This window comes from Girardinichthys multiradiatus, chromosome 11 (assembly GCF_021462225.1).
Source record: "Girardinichthys multiradiatus isolate DD_20200921_A chromosome 11, DD_fGirMul_XY1, whole genome shotgun sequence".
In the NCBI taxonomy this organism is placed as follows: Eukaryota; Metazoa; Chordata; class Actinopteri; order Cyprinodontiformes; family Goodeidae; genus Girardinichthys; species Girardinichthys multiradiatus.
Window position 1 is genome coordinate 9,640,108 of NC_061804.1, and position 19,747 is coordinate 9,659,854.

Consider the following 19,747-nt stretch of genomic DNA (forward strand, 5'->3'; position numbering starts at 1 on the left):
TAAAATGTATCAATTTATTATCATTATGCTTGATGAGCTACTGTTGTGGGTCTCACCGAAGAACAAATGCAGGTTGTACAGCTGTGTGTAAAATGTTTACCCACGTTTCACATTCTGTCATTTATTGGCATTTTGTATCACAACACTGTTTAATTGTGAAGCGGAAGGACAACTACATGTGTTATAAAGGTTTTCACAGATAGAAATCTAAGAACATGTGGGGTGGTTCTCCACTACCTTTGAACATCTTTACCCATTCCCTGAAAAATAGCTAAAGCTCAGCCAGGTTGGACTTGGAGAGTCTGTGACCAATAGTTTCCAAGTCACAGATTCCTGATTGTTGATTTAGGTCTCGACTTTGACTAGGCCATTCTAACACATGGACATACTTGGAAGGTGAACCTCTGCCCCATTCTCAAGTCTTCTGCAGCCTCTAACGGGTTATCTTCCAAGACTCTGCTGGATTTAGCTTCATCCAACTTCCCAACAACTCTGACCAGCTTCCCTGTCATTGGTGCAAAAAACCCTCCCCCACAGCATGATGCTGCCACCACCATGTTTCAAACAGAGGATGGTGTGCAGTGTTAGTTTTAGTGTTTTTCATGTAGGCCAACTAGTTCTCATCTTCTTCAGCATGTTTGCTGTATCCCCATCAGATCTTATGGAAAAACAGCAAGGTATAGTGGATTCAAAAAAAGGTCTAAACAGAACACAAAACGGTCTATTTGATGAAAAGCAATAACCACTAAAATAAGAATCTAAACCAATACATGAACAACAGAGCACAAGTAAAAACAGAAGACTCAAAACAGAGAGAACCATATAGTGGTACATGACAAAACCAAAAAATCAACACCTTCACACCATAAATAAACCCCTCTAATTCGTTTAGAACCATACTGACACCACCTCCTCCCAATGGTTTCGGCAAAAACCGCACTAATGGGGGATGGGGGCAACGAACCACAGTCTGTTTTAAATAAACTAAACACCTCAGGTGTAAAAACACCCCAATGAAACCTCTGAGGCCTTCACTAAACAGCTACATTTATACTAAAATTGAATTACACACTGGATCCATTGTGATTTTTTAAAAGCACTGTTCAGCAGAAAGCCCGTGTTTTCTATTTGCATTTAAAGCAGGTTTCCAAGAGTGAATGCCCGAGTTTAAAGCTGTGGTATTCAAGCTGGTATTAGCAAAATGCTTTGCTAATACCAGGCTGAAGGGGACACAACAGGAATATATAACATGGGGTAGGGGTGTAACAGTATGAGTATTTGTACTGAAAAAATCCGGTACAGCCCTGTCGGTTCGGTACCACATGTACAAAACAACAATAGTACAGCCTTTGTTATACCTGAACACATGCAGAAAGTTTATGTGCAGAGTTAAGTGAGCAAAGCATCGTTCTGAAGGGCAGCTTTAAAAAACCACCACAACCAACAGAGGACTCCCACCTATCACCGAACTCTGCTATGTGGGAACATTAGGGTGTCTCATGCAGCTACAGTGGAGAAAGAAAGGCGGACCGAACCAGAACTTTATCTCAGCATTTTTCAACAGCAATACGGTAAATAGCTCAAACTGCACTAAACTGAATGCCTCACCTGAAATAATGTCAAACTGAAGGTAAACATCACTGATACTAGAGAAAAATCAGCTGATGTCCAAATATTTACCTGTAGCATCCAATCAGCCCAAACTCTGCGCATCCCCATCACCTCCGTTGAGAAGAGGAGATTTTCAAAACAGCTGCCATGCTGCATTCAGGTACAGCTAGGACATTACGCTGTCTAAATATTAAAACTACTCCAAAGTGATTCGAACATGTTTTATTCTTAAATATGGACACATATAGATAGATATTCCTTGTATGTCCAAAAACGTACTTGGCAATAAAGCTTTTCTGATTCTGATTCTGATTCTGATTCTGATAGATAAATTATACAATATAATCACTTGAAAACAATCAGTGTTGATGTTTAGACAATGTCTAGCTTATGTCTAGTTTAAGCAGACCTTGGTTATGCCCGCTTAAACTACTTTATTGAAAAAAATCCAACTAAACCTCAATTCAGTTTAAAACTTTCTAGTTTAAGTTTTAGAACATTATAAAATCAAATTTTAGAAATTGAAAAATTTTCTTTGTTTACTTCTGATTGAAGTAAAAAAAGCCACATTTTTATTTATTTTTATTGACTAAAGAGTGCTGAAAGTGTACTGAAGCCTGACTTTAAAACCCAAATACATACTGACCTGTGATTTTTGTGTACCATTACACCCCTACCATTGGGTCAGGTAATCAGAAAGCACTGTGAGGGTTGAATGCAGTCAACCTCAGAATAAACCTTTAACTGTAACCTCAAGAAAGGGGCTCACAGCAGCACAACTCTACATTTGGATTTGTTAGGCTGCTCTTTAAAGCAGTAAATAATAAATACCTTGACGAAGGCATCTCTGACATCCAGGCCTTGTTCCACACTTAGGGGCGTGGTGACACTTTCACCCCGAGTGATGAGGGTTCGAGTGGTCAAACACACCATCACGTCCTTTGGCTCCACCTACAGTACAAAATGATAACGGATAGGTTCTTTATTTACTTTATATTGTATGAAAACTCTTAGTCTTTCCTAAGATTCAGTTGCACAATGTCAGATAAGGAAACTTTTGTTGTCAGATCACACAATCCAGTATACATTGTGTGTGTCTGCATGCTTCCAGTTGCCTTTCACTTTGCTGCTGGTACACCTGAATTTCCCCACTGTGGGTGAATAAAGGATATTTCTATTGTTTTGTATTGTATTCTGTTCGGTTCTATTTGTATTAATTTCTATCCAGTTTGAACTAAACAGTGCCCTGCAGGTTAAAACCCAAACAAAATGTTTCAACAGTTGAAAGGATCTCATTATTATGTGAAGAACACTACAGGCACATCTCAAAAGTTTGATTCTTTACACAAAGAGTGAAATATTTCAAGCCTTTATTATCAAGCCTTGTATTTGTAATTTTGATTTGATGATGATTTTTTGGATTACAGAGAATGAAAATCCCAAATTTCTCAGAAAAATAGAATATTGTGAAAAAGGTCAATATTGAAAACTCCTGGTGCCACACCCTAATCAGCTAATTAACTTAAAACACCTGCAAAGGTTTCCTGAGCCTCTAAATGGTCTCTCAGTCTGGGTCAGTAGGAGAAACAATTGTTGAGAAGACTGCTGACTGGACAGATGTCCAGAAGACAGTCAAGGACACCCGCCACATGGACAGTAAACCACAAAAGGTCATTGCTCAAGAAGCTTATTGTTCACAGAGTGATGTATCCAAGCATAATCATAGAAAGTTGAGTGGAAGGAAAAAGTGTGGTAGGAAAATGTACTCCTGCAACAGAGGTAACCGCAGCCATGAGATGATTGTCAAGCAAAATCTGTTCCGAGAGTTTGGGGGAGATTCACAAGGAGTGGACTGAGGCTGGAGTCAGCGCATCAAAAGCCACTAAACAAGCATTTAAGTTGTTTACTAAATTCTTTAATCCAAAGCTCAACAAATACAGAGAAAATGCTTCATTACTGCTGTGCTTCACATCACCCTGACAGTGAAAAACATTTTAATGTTTGAGATCAAAAAAGGAAGCTGAAGAGTGACACAAGCTGTCAGAAAAGAGTTGGTTGGTCTGCATGCACTGCTATCTGTACTGTAGCACCAATGTCTCCAAACCTGATCCTCAAGCCCCAGATTTCTCACAAACCACTCATCTTCTCCGTTTCCCCTAGGTGTCTCAATGCGCTGTGGTAGATCCGGTGTTTTTCTCAAATTTGTTGTTTTTTGGCCATCAAAAACCTTTTCAGTTTTCGGTGAAAGAGCAGTTAGCCAAAAATGGCTTTACTGATCACAGAGAGGAACGTCAATATGGCCGTGCTTCCAGGACTTCTTGAATGACGTCAGTGAAAACCCTCAATAAGCTGGTGTGTCTTTAACCTTGTGGATTCTATCATAAGCAGCTGTTATTGCTTTTGTTGTTAAAACCAGCTTTACAAAGTGACTTATTTTAAATCGTAGCTCTCAATGCAATGCAGTGAGTGGCTGACATAAGGCAAGCCATTGTGTGACGTATTCTTGGCTTTAAAAAAGCTTGATAGTCTACTGATACATTAAATATTTCCCAACAGAAAGTAAACAAATGTCAGCAGGCACCTAATGAAGCCCCCCCTGCAGGTGAATAAAAGGCGTTTACATTTTATTCTTAAGGAATAAAGTTTGTTTCTGTATTCCTTTACATTTTGCATGACGTTTTTTAACATAAGAGATACCTTTCAGTTCATTAATCTTTTCTGATGGGGCACGGTTTAGGTTAAATAGAATAAAATTATCTAGAGACATATTTTACCTTGCTGTACAAAACCTCTCTGTTAACCTACTCCTCATAGTCTGTATTTGAGAGCATTTTTAACACAAGAGAAACTTGTTCCTTTTGATGTCGAACAGAAGTGTGACGTGTGTCCAAGTACAGATCTTTTATATAGGCAGTATTCCTAGAGTGGTACACACCTCCATGAGTGAAGCAGCAGTCACCAGGTCAGGAGATCTCACAACCACACAGGCGTCCAGGTTGTCATATGTACGAGCTGCAAGAAAGGAGAATGTGGTTTAAAAACCTCCACGCCTCTACAAGTAATGACTCTGAGTGTTTACATACCCTCAAATCGCAGGTTGCCCATATGCAGGATGGCAGCCAGCAGCTTCGAAATCTCCAAGTTCTCCGTCTCGCTAAACATGAGGACCTTCATGGCTGAAAGGATGCTGGAATAATCAGCAAGGTCGTCACGGCCGTCACATTCAGTACAGTTACCCTGCAAACAGGGAAGACGGAGAACTTAAGGCTTTTAGAGTTCTTGCTCAGACCAGCATTATAAGTTAAATTATGGAGAAACCCGAATACGGAAAAGTTTAGTCTAGTTTAATATCAGACAATGTAAATAAAATTATTATATGTTGCTTTATACAGCGCATGTAAATATCTGGTTTGAACTGTGTCTGTTGAGCTCAGGGCTATAGTTGGTCTGACCGTGGTGAGGTAGGCGTAGTCTCTGGCCAGGCCCAGACCCAGTTTAGCCTTCATCTCCGGAGCCATGCCCTTCAACATGCAGTAAAAAATGTGGTAGTTCCTCTCATCCAGAGCCTTTAGGAGACAGAAACAAATCAACACTAAATGTTCATGATGAAATCAGCATGATTTGTGTGCTCTCTCTGTTCTGTTGGAAATAGTATTCTCAGTGCATTTTGTATCCAAGCAGACATAAACGTTTACACTAAAATTACCTTTTTTAACATTGATACTCAAAAATCTTTAATTCAGCCTGAAGCAGCTGAGCTTCCATCATTGAGACAGTTATATAAACAATGTTATTTGACTCTTATTTAATTCAATGACAAAGTTATGAAAATTTATGATTGTAGCTTATTTGTCGATGGAGAAACCAAGACTTGCCTCTCAAAGCATTTTTCAGACTGTATTTTGTCATAATACAATCTGCCTTTCCACAGTTTTTCAGAGCTTATTCATTTTCATTCATTTCAAACAGTTTTTCAGACTAAGAGCCTTTGGAGGTTTTATGTAAAGAGGAATCATCACGACCGGATGGGTTTTATGGAGGGGTCGCTACATATTGGCAACAGAAAAAAGAGCGGAGTGAGCACTCTTACTTTCTCCACAGACATGGATGAGATTCAGAAACAGGTGAAAATTAGAGTTGCTTTTTATTCTCACCCACTAAAAACTGTTTTTCTGCTGGAAACACTTTTAAAAAAAACATATTTTCACACTTTGTACAAGGAAATTAATACAAGCCCGAACATCATGGAAACCTTGTAGAAATCCTGAAATATGCTCTTTTATGCTCATCCTTAATTTATATGATAAAACTAACTTTTAATACTTTTTGACTACATTTGCTAATTACTGAAGCAACATTTTTTTTTTTTTTTAAGGATGCTTTTTTCCTTAAGGTTACAAAATATGTTTGCAACATAATAAAAAGCTAAAAACTAATTAAAATGTATTGAGCTTTCTGTGCTGTTCATGTTAGACTTAAATTTAAAAACTTTACCATCAGATAATGTATAAAAATATACTTTTATGGAAATATTTTCTATTTTTGATTGAACAGTACAGCAGCACAGAAACACATATCAGAGCAGAATACGAGTTCTTTTCAAGTAAAACAATGTTGTGTAAATTTGAACAGAACAGGGCGAACATCTGACTTCTCACCTGTCGACAGACACGAGACTTCTCCAGCAGGTACTGCTCTATTTTGGCCCCTTCGATGGCTCCTCGTTTGTTGAAGTGTATATCTATGTACTTCCCAAAGCGACTGGAGTTGTCGTTACGGATTGTCTTGGCGTTACCGAAAGCTAAAGGATTAAACAAATCACACAGAGTGATGATGAAGAAAGCACAAAGTCTGACTTTAAACTCAAAATAGCGAGGAAAGTGTGTATTTAATCTTTTCTTGCTCTTAAAGCGACCTGTTAATAAGAAAGTCTATAAAGTGGTCAAACATAAACTTTGAGATCTAAAATGTGATTGTCAGGAATTTTGATATTTAGACAAAGTGTACTGGAAACAGAAAACCGAGCAGATTAATCCTGACCTTCGAGGATGGGCGTGGCCTCCAGGACCTGTTGCTCTATCCAGGAATGCTGACCGCTGATGGCCGCCAGGAACTGGAGAATCAGCTTCGTGCTCTCGGTTTTCCCGGCTCCAGATTCGCCACTATCAAACACACAAACTGAGAACTGTCACATTGTTTTACACAGACAGGATTAATCTGAGCTTCAGAAACTTATCCTGACACAGTCTAGTCAGACGTTACACTTCGCTCATCATGGGCTGGAATTTTATATTAATTTTGGACTTTAAACGATTTGTTTAACAGTTACTTTTTCTAGGGTTAAATGATTACACTGCATATAACTTTAAGGATTTTTAAAACAAGAATTGGGTCCACATGTCGATTTTAATTTTTTAATTTAATCCACACAGGGTCTGAAAGTTCACATACAGCCTCAAATATATACATACACACCAGCTAATATTAGGAGAAATATCTCTTAGCAAGTTGCGCCTCAGCCACAATCTTATATTAGCCCTCGAGAAGCTTCTGGAATAATTCTGGCTCGATATTTGATTACTTTTAGGGTAAGAATTACTTGAGCCCGTTTAGAATGGCTGTCATGCATTTTCAATAAGGCTGAGGTTTAAGTTACTCCATAAACTTCAATAAGAGATGATTGCTCCCAAGAGCAGTTAACGGACAACTAGAAACAAAAAACTCTTCCCTTTTAAAGAAACATGGGGTGCAAAAGAGAGCAGATACATTCAGGAGACTGAATTAGTTTGCTATTTTTAAAGAACATCACAAGAAACACTTAATTTGTCCTTTAGAAGGGCTAATGAACCGCAAAGATTAAACGAATATAAAAAAACGCAGCTCAATAAAGTCAAAATGCAAAGAAATGGGAGGTGGTCTAAAACTTCTGCACAGTACTGCAGGAAGCAACAAAAGCACACCTTATGATGCAGCACTGATCCTTGTTGTTCCTTTGCATGTTGAAGTAGCAGTTGTCTGCAATGGCGAATATGTGCGGTGGCATCTCTCCGATCTTCCTGTTGGTGTAGAGACGGATCTGGTCCGGAGTGTAAATGGGAAGCAGCTGATAAGGATTTACCGCGACCAGGATAGATCCCGTGTACGTCTGCAAGGGGTGGGGGTGCAGAAAGAAAAAGCTAAAAATAAAAATACTTTGTCACAAAATTAATATCTGCAGAAAAATATAATTGGAGACTAATTCTAATTAACTCTGTTTTCATTATTATTTATTTTATCCTGCCTTAACATCTTTTTATTCCTTTTTAAGATCCTGACACTCTGACGTCAGGATCTTAGTTTACACTGACAAATAATTCCCACATCAAAAAGATGACAAAGAAACATTTAAAAAACCCTCGATGTTGCAGAAAGCTACTAAACTGCAGGACACTAAATGTTTTAGCAGGGAATTTGAAGTTTCATGTCTAACTAACATAGATGACGTGTTCGTTGTAGCGGATGAGAAGGTTGCGGAGGATGCCAGCTTCATTGAGGTCGCCCAGTCGGATCATGTCCTCCACGCCATGGACGGAGGTCGGGTGCATAGGCTTGATGTTGGTGGCATTCTGAGGAAAAATCCAGTGTTCCTGTGCAGGTAAAGGAAAAGAGGGAAAAATTAGTAGAGAAGAACAATTGGAATTAGATTACAGGTTATACTGACTGTACTTTTTGTTTATGTTATTTGTATTCATAGTTTGAATTATTATTGATTATTTTTTATAAGTATTTCTATTAATTTTTTTGTTAAAAAGTATTTCTCAGTTTTGAAGTCTTAATTTATCTACATTACACCTGACTGCCTTTTATTTCTTCAGTTTTACATCAGGTTCAACCCTGAATTAACTGTTTTCATCTGTGCTGTTTTCGTGAACTAGAAGACTAAGCTGAGTAGGCCTCACAGATTTTTGCTCCTGCTGGGTCGAGGACTTACCTGGCCTTCGTCATCCAGAACCTGGATCTGTCCAGAGTCGCACAGTTTCACCACAGCTCCGACTGGGACGTCAAACTCCCGACCTGTCTTAAGGTCCAACCACACATAGTCCCCCTGCAGCGGAAAAAAAGTATGTTTAGATTTTAAGGTTCAGGAGAAAAAAAACTAATAACACAACAAAAAGAATCACTATTACTAAAACTAAACAAAACTTTAATTATCAGGAATTATCTTATTTGAAAATTCAATTATAATAAAAACTGGCATTGTTTTTGTCGAACTGTCCAAGAGCCACAATACCCCACCCACACCAGAAGATCTGCAGAAATAATAAAAAAAAGCAGAAGGGGGCAGTATATATGCAAAAATACACTATATTGACATCCTGTCCTTAATCTATGAGGTCCAATTTGTTGATGGACCCACCGTTGCCAGCAACAGCAACTTTAAGTATTCTGTAAACATCTTCCACAAGGTTTAGGAGTGTGTTCATAGTTAGATGAGAAAACCAGAACAGCAGCTTCCACTAATTCATCCCAAAGGTGTTCAAGAAAGTTGAGGTCCGGACTCTGCGCAGGTCAGTCAAGTTTCTCCACACCTGCAGCCATGGAAGTGACTGGAACACCAGAATTCATTGATACAGTGGTGGGAACCAATACGTCTGGCAATATAGTGTAGTTACTTTATAAACGTATACCTATATGACCTGTTACATGATAGAAATTCACATTTACATTTAAGAAAGTTAGATTTCTTCCAGTTGGAGCCAAACGCTGCCAAGCTGGATGATTCTGTAAAGAATTAATGCAGATAAAATTCATAAAACTGTTTTAACTTCATGTTTTGGTAAAGTTACTTTCTTTTACAATAAAAAAAAACGCGACTGTAACCCAAAACATTTTTTTTGTTGCCGCTAACACCAGTTTTCAGAGTTAATAGTCTGTTTTTAAATTGGAGGTCATACAACTAAAAAACGGTTGACTTTAATAATGAAATTATTTAATATTTGCATGATTTCAATAAAAAATAAACAAAACACATCCAGTTAATATGCAGGAATATTAGAGGAGCTTTAATTTGTTGAGTTAAATTAAATTTCAGGCTTTGACAGAGATAAAAACAAGATGCTGAACAAAAGAATAGAAAAACTAGCACAGAATCAATCAGCTGCATTAAATACAAAACCCTCAAACAAAGCAAAGGTGGCATTTCAAGGAGTTCAAGTTTTAAACAGATGAGTCTATAAGAACAGGTCTATAAATAGATAAACACTAATTCTATGTTATATCACATTTTACATACATATATTTTTATTTAGAAACATTTGAATTAACCTCAATGCTGCATCAGAAAAAATATAAAAAATAGGCACTGGACAGAATCCAGAAGTGTATTTCTTTAAGTAACACATTTACACTGACAGCAGATTTTCACTGGAGGATTTAAAAAAATACTAACATTTAAATAAGTTCACTGAAGACAAAAACCACCAAACTGCTTTGTGTATATTTGGGTTGATGACATCACAAGAGGCAAAACAACGGAGTTGATCAGCTGGAAGTGGTAAACATTATTGTGGATGACGGAGTTTTGACAGATTTCCACAGATTCTGATGAACTTGAGTAGCACAGGGCTTCAACTTCACGTGTTTGAGCCCGAGTCTGAATCTAGTGACCCAAAAACATTCCTGTGGACGGAGTAAACAATAACAATGACCACGTTCATCTTCAGAGATGTTACTGGTAGAAATCCGTTTATGTTCTGGCATACATTTTCCGTCTGACTGGATGCTGTGCGCATTTGTCCCTCGCTAAATGAGTAATTGCAGCATTCTCCTTGTACCACCTTATATACACTCACCGACAACTTTATTAGGTACACATGTCCAACTGCTCATTAACGCAAATTTCTAATCAGCCAATCACATGGCAGCAACTCAATGCATGTAGGCGTGTAGACATGGTCAAGACGATCTGCTGCAGTTCAAACCGAGCATCAGAATGGGGAAGAAAAGTGATTTAAGTGACTTTGAACGTGGCATGGTTGTTGGTGCCAGACGGGCTGGTCTGAATATTTCAGAAACTGCTGATCTACTGGGATTTTCACGCACTACCATCTCTAGGGTTTACAAAGAATGGTCGGAAAAAGAGAAAATATCCAGTGAGCGGCGGTTCTGTGGGCGCAAATGCCTTGTTGATGTTAGAGGTCAGAGGAAAATGGCCAGACTGGTTTGAGCTGATAGAAAGGCAACAGTAAGTCAAATAACCACTCGTTACAACCAAGGCATGCAGAAAAGCATCTCTGAACACACAACACGTCGAACCTTGAGGCAGATGGGCTGCAGCAGCAGAAGACCACACCTGGTGCCAGCTGTCAGCTAAGAACAGGAAACTGAGGCTACAATTCACACAGGCTCACCAAAATTGGACAACAGATGATTTGAAAAACGTTGCCTGGTCTGATGAGTCTCGATTTCTGCTGCAACATTCAGGTGGTAGGGTCAGAATTTGACGTCAACAACATGAAAGCATGGATCCATCCTGCCTTGTATCAATGGTTCAGGCTGGTGGTGGTGGTGTAATGGTGTGGGGGATATTTTCTTGGCACACTTTGGGCCCCTTAGTACCAATTGAGCATGGTGTCAACGCCACAGCCTACCTGAGTATTGTTGCTGACCATGTCCATCACTTTATGACCACACTGTACCCATCTTCTGATGGTTACTTCCAGCAGGATAACGCACCATGTCATAAAGCACGAATCATCTCAGACTGGTTTCTTGAACATGACAATGAGTTCACTGGACTCATATGGTCTCCAAAGTCACCAGATCTCAATCCAATAGAGCATCTTTGGGATGTGGTGGAACGGGAGATTCGCATCATGGATGCAGCCGATAAATCTGCAGCATCTGTGTGATGCTATCATGTCAATATGGACCAAACTCTCTGAGGAATGTTTCCAGTACCTTGTTGAATCTATGCCACCAAGGATTAAGACAGTTCTGAAGGCAAAAGGGGGTCCAACCCGGTACTAGCAAGTTGTACCTAATAAAGTGGCCGGTGACATGCTTTACAACTACGGTGGAACGGCACACAGTCTGAACTCATGCTAGCTTAGTTTACCACAACACTCCTCTGCTGACTGATGAAGGACGGGAATTTTTTCTTACGCCTTCCCTCTGAATCTGATAGTAATCATGGTGATGGTGTAGTCTGTACTGCAGATGGAGGCATGGTGGGCCTAACTGGCAGGATTGGGCTCATTATAGGTCTGGTGCCCTGGATGCAGGTGATGCAGCAGTTCTGCAGGAAACATCTTTGGGACCTGATAAAGACTGCACCGACCAGGCGACGTAGTCTTTATAATAACATGGCTCAAAATGATCCCTGAAGATCTTTGATATCAAAATCAGGCCGCTCCACTCTGCCCGGTCTTCCTCACAACCTGCCTCCAGGAGTTTGACTGTTGACCAGTTTCCCAGAATCCCTGCAGAGTTCTCTCACACAGGTCAAAGGTTTCTCTACAGATGTATAGAACACAGATAAACATCTTTGAAGGAGGAACTTTACTAAAAACCTACAAATAAAACAGGAAGAAAATACAAACCTTAAAAGAAATCTGATCAGTTGCCTCATGCTTTTTATGATGTTATCAGAGACATGAGCCTGCTGAAGCTTGTTTAGTGAGTGGTAGATCTGATCTTTATTCAATAGTGATTTACAACAAAAAAAGCAAAACAAGCAGATTTTAAGCAATAAGTGCTCTAAATATCCTGGGAGGTAGCTGTGGTGACTTTGGATTTGATCAAATAAAACATCTTTATTAAAGAACAATTTTAATGTTAATAAAATACTGTTGTCAATCATATTAATGCAACAGTCTAACAGTGACAGAAAAAAATCCAGATAATCAGTTACCTGCATCTAATAATAGAATCATAAGTTCTTATTGAGGATGTGATGGACTGGTGACCTGTCCTGGTAGGATCCCATCACTCACTCAATGACTGCATGAACACCATCTAGAACCCAACAACTTTAAAAGTTCAATCTAAAGCCCGAAGAGGATCACTGTGGACATCTAATGTCTGAACCTGGCAAACTGAAAGCATAAAGATGGAGCTGAAGCCAATAAAAAGCACACTTAAAAACAGCCTGGTGTGAATTTGTTGTCATGTAACCTGATCTTGTTGTTTTGTGCCCACGTCTGTCTGGATCTGAATGTTGAATAACCAGAAAGTATCAGAGTTACCTACTTTTTCAGCAGCCAGCTGACTGAATTGGAGGATTTAGTCTGAAAAAGGCTTAAAACTGGACAACATCAAGCCAAATGGACCATGATGTAACATTAGGAAGGCATGTAACACAGAGTAAAGTTTAATTTTAGAACAAACACGGTGGATTTAATCAAATTCTAATGAAATGCAGAAAGAAAAAGCCATCTGCTCCGTTCTGCAGGTAATTAAGCCTAATTAGGTCACAGTATCCTTCAGAACCTGGGTACGTTTTAAAAGAAGAAATCCTATTATTGTATTTGATGCACATTTGTTAGTACGGCTAAAACAGAAAATACAGTTTTATGGTATTAAAGTAATTAATTAAAATTAATGCAGAGGGTGAAACCAAAGTTTGTGGCTCTTCAGCACATATTTAATTTATTTAAATCAAATACCACAACTTTTACCTAAGAGTGGCTTTAAAGTAGAAGGAAAACTTGTGAATCAGCTGCAGATTGTGAAGTTTACACAGATTTTAGGGCTTCACAGCCAAACATTGGGATATTTTGACATTGTTGAAACAGCCAGAGCTTGTTAACATGTTTTCCCTTTTTAATCTTACTTTCATTAGGATGGAAACAGGATCTAAGATACAAAACCAGCTACACTTCTTTTGTTACTGCTAGTTAAGATAAAACCGTCCACACATCACTTTACATTAAAACGGCCTCACATGCTGCTGTGTATATTACAGCTGAAACAGTTTCTGGATCATTGATCACATCAAGCTAAGAGATTCAGCTGCAGTGAGGAAGAATGCAGTATGTTCAATAGGGTCCAGAAAGCTTCAGGATGTCTCCTCCTGAGAAGGATGCTACAGAACCATGTTAACACCAGTGCTTGCTCAACATTGGCAGCAGGTGTGTGCTAGTGCACCTGCACCACAGTGAGGGGAAGACAAATTAAGGCCCCAAATAAAAAACACTTCTGTCCAAGGAAAACACCAAGTGCAGACTGAAAGTCAGCAGGAAACACAAGGATTGACAATAGAAGACTGGGGAAGAGTCTTTTCCTATGATGAATCCCTCCAATTATTTGAGATGTCTGTGAAATCAGTTGATTGAAAAAGAAAACGTGTGAGCTATCATGAGCCTTGTGTGGTTCCAATAGGTTTGTAGAGAGGATCATCAGGGCTGACCTTTCCACTATCCAGGACTTGTACAGGTTTAGGTTCAGGAAAAGGGCAGCTAAAATCTCTGCAGACCCCACACACCCTGAACACAAACTGTTTAGGCTTTTACCTTCAGGTGGCGCTACAAAGTACCGTCTGCTAAAACCAGCTGCCACAGAGACAGTTTCTTGCCCCAGGCTGTTTCTCTGATGAACCCTTGACAGACAGAGTTCCAGAAAAACACAATGCATACTGGGACTGATCCCACATTATATTCTATTGTAAAGTCAATTGTGTAAATATGTCCATTTGAAAAGATATTCTTAATTTCCACTATTATATATACAAATAAAATAAAAATAAAAAATAAAACAATTTCCTTACTGAGAGCAAAGTGTATCGGAGTCAAATTCCTTGTTTGCCTGTACAAACTTGGCAGTAAAGCTGATTCTGATAGTGAAGCATCCTGATTTAGTCCCTTTATGGGCTCGCTTCTCATCCCAGTTCTGCTCAAGAACACCAACAAACACAAACAACTCACGTTTATGTCTAGAATACATTGGCAAAACAAAAGAGTTTATGTTCGACTCAATGACTGCAAGATGCCAAGGTCCCGTGTAAACAAAACAAGCCCAAATCCTTGTTCCTTCACCCCGTAGCTGAAAGTTGATATGAGGGGTTTGTGCTCAAATGCTGTGGTTGGTTTTAATCCAAACAAGGTGCTGAGAATCATACAAAACATCTCTGCTCTGGTCCTTGTTCTCTCTCCTTCAACCCCTCCAAAAAAACCACACTTGTTCAGAACATTTTTAATTGTCATGCCATGACCTTTAACCTTTATCATGCCAACCAGCATTTGGCCCAGAAGTTAATATCCAGCACGACAGAAATATTCCAGGATTTATAGGGGATAATTTTGTATTATTACATTTTCCTAAATTAACATATATGGAATCATATAGAGTCAATATGAGTGGCAATTATGTTGAGCAGGAGTCAAACCTGCACAAATATTAACTATGGAATAACTCAAGTCTGTAATGTTGGCTGGGTCTGTTAAAGTCGACTTAGAAAGGTGTTTGAGTCCAATATAAGTTCTGCCTGATTAGTTTAAGCAGATTACAGTTCATTCCTTATAGTGTTATCGGGGTATTATTACCTGTGCTTTAATAGTCAACGTTCAATTAGCAAAAATCTGAATATTTCCATGACAACAAAGGGAGGAAACCAGGTTCTCCAGCCCACAGTCATGATATCTCCCTAACAACTAGTCAAGGAGGGATTGTGGGATTTTTAAAGGGTATTTAAATCAATGTTACAAAGTGCAACAAGTCATTAATTTCAGAAGTAGTCTAAGAATTACTTAAGATTCAATGTTGGAGCTATGCATGAAGATAGGCCACACAATTTTCTATAATCTAAAGGTAAAATACTTTATTTTATAGAAATAAAGGGTTAGTTATCACCATTAGAGCTGCACAAATCCTCGTTATAAAGAAAACTGATGGCCAGATTCTCAGTAATACATAAAATCCAGCTGCTGCATCAGCCGTTCTGAGACTTGGCAACACAGTAAGGAAAAGTACCTTTTCTTTTTCACCCAGTTGCATTTATGTCATTTTTTTGCACTCTTGTTTCAGTTTACTGCATTCAGTTTCAATTTAACCCACTGAATCCTACCAAACTTATTTTCCTCATGCACCAGAATAGTTCACTGGATTTGCATGAAGTAAAAACAAGCAGAATATTTCTCTGTGATGGGGGGATAAAACCCTTACCCTAGTCAAAGCATTTTAAAGTTAATTTAGCCGCTGGCACCATCTCTTTTTCCTATCTAATCGTTAACTGATGGTCTGATTACTTTCTGGTAATCTGAGGTTTAAACAGGCCTCGTTAAGGACTGTGTCACTGGCTAGTGACAAACTCTTATAAACAGCAGAAACCATGTATACGTAACTCAGAGTAACAGTTCCTTCCATAATATGATCTCTAAAAGTGACTTACTCTAATTTTAATCTATTAAATGTGGAAAATGATTGAAAAGTTTGTTTAACTGAACAGAGAAAACATCAAAACAACTACAAACAAAGGAATAGAACAACAGAGCGAAGAAAAAAAACATGCAACTGTGAAACAGGTGAAGCATCGCCTGCCAAACAGCACCTACCTGCTGCAGAATGACCATGGTTCAGTTCTGAGTTTAACCGAGGACATCAGAGGTCACCGTGTGAAGGACACCTGCAAAGACGAGCAATGAAAGATATCAGATAAGTGAGGCAATATATTTAAACAAATACTGGCATCATAAAAACACCATTACTACACTGCTTGGACTGCTTCCATATATCCCCCAACAAGTTGACTAACTTTCCTATAATCCTTTAAAAAGGTCTTGGTTAACAAGTCTTCAGAGTTATTCAGGATCTCAGAAACCTTTTCTGTGGGCTTTGTCTTATTTTTCTCTCAGTTTCAGTCCAGTCCTTGTACCTCAACATGACAGAACAATGTGTTGGGCCGTGTGGGCTTTAGAACTGAGGAAAATGGACACACAGAGGGCTAAGGAAGAAGGATCAGAGCAACAATCTGCAGCAAACAGACATAATCTGAAAATGTTTTCTTTTAGAAGCAGGATATAAAAGTACAACAGGAACAGTGATGAATGATCCTTCAATTCATAATCTACTTTATGCCAAGTTCTCAGCTAATAATGACTGAAAAGGTACCCAAAGCCTAAAACAATTTGAAGTAAGTTCAGAAAACCTGAAAAAATAACCAAAACTCATAAAAGCTTTAGAAACAAGTGAACAGCACTGAGATCCCATCAAAAATATGAAGCTTTTAATGCACAGATGTGTTTTAGAAAAGCAATATAAAAAGTAACTTTTTATACCTCATCTAGAGGATGAGGATCTGAAAGTCATAAGTTTAAGAAAACAGGAAAGAAAACAGAAAACTACAATATGTTGAGTTTTCAGCTCTTCAGGAATCACTTGGCCGGTGCTAAAATTTTTGTTTACGCCAAACTCTGGTTTTCTTTTGGTATTTTCATAGATTTAACCAAAGAAAGAGGAACAAATATGCCCCATTTCTATGGAGTCTAATGCCCCTTTTCCACTGGCTCGATTTGGCCCTACTTGGCTCCACTCGGCTCCCATTGCGAGCGTTTCCATTACTGTTTTTCCTGTACCCGTACCTAGTTTATTGGTCCCTGCTCCTGAGCAGGTCTGATCGGGGCTGAGACGGAACTACATGTGACGTGAACAGACTGCTGTCCACTGATTGGTCATGGAACCAGGAGAAATGAGAAGGTTTTCCAAGAGATGTTGCAGGGAAAAGTTAATAAAACTCTGGAATGACTACAATAATATTACAATGGCAGGAGCAGGTCAAACCAAAATATAAGTTTTCTATTTACAAATCATAAACCATCCCTGAAGGCTGAAGGAAAAAGGACACATCTGCTTTCTGAACTGAAGGTGGAGCGCTGTATTTAATAACATCCTAAACCAACTAATTACACATAAAATCAGCTGATCATTTCCCCCAAAACACACAAACAATACCACCTTGAAACAGCGTGTTTGGATCAAAAATTTACTGACGGTCTGTAAGCGAACCAGCGTCTGCAGGAGGAAGAAGACACTGACGTCTGGAGGCGGGGCTTCAAGTCATAAATCTAACGTCAGCGAGTCAATGTAAATGCAACAGGTTCCATGCTGATTAGAGCTGCAGATAATCTAGGCTCACCAAAATTGGACAATAGAAGATTTGAAAAACGTCTGGTCTGATGAGTCTCGATTTCTGCTGCAACATTCGGATGGTAGGGTCAAAATTTGGCGTCAACAACATGAAAGCATGGATCCATCCTGCCTTGTATCAACGGTTCAGGCTGATGGTGGTGGTGTAATGCTGTGGGGGATATTTTCTTGGCACACTTTGGGCCCCTTAGTACCAATTGAGCATCGTGTCAATGCCACAGCCTACCTGAGTATTGTTGCTGACCATGTCCATCCCTTTATGACCAGAGTGTACTCTGGCTTCTCATGGTTACTTCCAGCAGGATAACGCACCATGTCATAAAGCACGAATCATCTCAGACTGGCTTCTTGAACATGACATTGAGTTCACTGTCCTCACATGTCCTCCACAGTCACCAGATCTCGCTTGGCAGACAAAGGTGGAGACCTCGGCGGCCCGATGCCCAGATGCTTAGGCTGGCTCTAGGGAGGTGGAATGTCACCTTGCTGCGGAGGAAGGAGCCTAAGCTTGTGTGGGAGGTTAAGAGATATCGACAAGAAACAGTTGGGCTAACCTCCACCCACAGAGTGAGCTCTGGAACCCATCTCCTTGAGAGGGGTTGGACTCGACTGGGGACATTATTGGGCGGTGGAAGGAGTACTTCGAGGATCTCCTCGATCCTGCCATCACGCATTCCTTGGTGGAAGTAGAGGCTGGGGACTCGGGGTTAGACTCTTTCATCACCCAGGCTGAAGTCACAGACTGGGGTGGTGGTCCCCCTTCATCAGAAGGGTGACCGGAGGGTGTGTTCCTACAGAGGGATCACACTCCTCAGCCTCCCTGGTAAGGCCTACGCCAGGGTATTGGAGAGAAGAGTCCGGCCGATAGTCAAACCTTGGCTTCAGGAGGAGCAGTGGGGTTTTTGTCCCGGCCGTGGAACACTGGACCAGCTCTATACCCTCTACAGGATACTCTAGAGTTCATGGGGGTTTGCCCATCCGGTCCACATGTGTTTTGTGGACCTGGAAAAGGGATTCGACTGTGTCCAACGTGGTGCCCTGTGGGGGGTGCTCCAGAAGTATGGAATTGGGAGCCATTTATTAGGGGCCATCCAGTCTCCGTACGAGCGGAGCAGGAGTTTGGTCCGCATTGCCGGCACTAAGTCGGACCTGTTCCCGGTGCATGTTGGACTCCGGCAGGGCTGCCCTTTGTCACCGGTCCTGTTCATAACTTTTATGGACAGGATTTGTAGGTGCAGCCAAGGGCCGGAGGGGGTCTGGTTTGGGGACCAGTGGATTTCGTCTCTTTTGTTTGCAGATGACGTGGTCCTGCTGGCCCCCTCTAGCCAAGAACTACAGCATGCGCTGCGGCGGTACTTCTGGTATTTCAACAATTTGGTGATGAGTCTTTGAGTGTGGAAAGCCTCTTTCCCATCACCCTAATCTTTTCTTAAACTCATGACTCTCCGATTCTCATCCTCTAGTAAAGGTATCACGTTCTTGGTTTGGATCGGACCAAAGTGCAGATAAGAGCCTGGCAGCCGCATGATGAGAGGAAGACTTTTCTTTAATTAAAGGTCTCCGAAACGTAACATAATCCAACAAGTACAAACATGAGTCGAGCCAAAAACTTACATGTGTACATAGTTCTGTAACGTAACAAAACTGAGCATAAACAAGGGTAGTGAAGGAGGAATAGTGACGGAGGAACCAGCGGGGAACAAAGAACACAGACCAACTAATATACAGGGAGAAAACAAAGGCAGGTAATCACAGGAACTAAGAACAGGTGTGGCAAGGAGACATGGAGACATAAGGGACAGGTTGAACTAATTAACAATAAAGGAAAACATAGACCTAAGAACAGTTAATACAAAAACACAAACCAAGTCCAAGGATGTCATACCATGACAAAAGGTATAAAACCTTTACTAGAGGATGAGTTGCTTTTTAAATTGCTTTTCTAAAACACATCATCTGTGCATAAAAAGATTTCATATTCTTAATGGTATCTCAGTGCTGCCATCACCCTAATCTT

The 19,747-nt window shown here is 39.9% G+C and overlaps 1 protein-coding gene across 1 annotated transcript in view; it reads right to left on the minus strand.

The window, feature by feature from the left end:
* Positions 1–19,747, minus strand: part of LOC124876627 (unconventional myosin-VIIa-like) — a 75,738-nt gene that overhangs the window by 48,232 nt on the left and 7,759 nt on the right. The window contains exons 3-12 of the mRNA XM_047379556.1: positions 16,140–16,210; positions 8,582–8,695; positions 8,085–8,237; positions 7,572–7,756; positions 6,652–6,773; positions 6,270–6,412; positions 5,064–5,177; positions 4,695–4,848; positions 4,547–4,623; positions 2,443–2,562 (exon numbers count right to left, since the gene is read on the minus strand). Of these exons, the coding sequence (XP_047235512.1) occupies positions 2,443–2,562; positions 4,547–4,623; positions 4,695–4,848; positions 5,064–5,177; positions 6,270–6,412; positions 6,652–6,773; positions 7,572–7,756; positions 8,085–8,237; positions 8,582–8,695; positions 16,140–16,157 (1,200 nt within the window). The 5' untranslated portion in view covers positions 16,158–16,210. The remainder of the gene's footprint in view (positions 1–2,442; positions 2,563–4,546; positions 4,624–4,694; positions 4,849–5,063; positions 5,178–6,269; positions 6,413–6,651; positions 6,774–7,571; positions 7,757–8,084; positions 8,238–8,581; positions 8,696–16,139; positions 16,211–19,747) is intronic.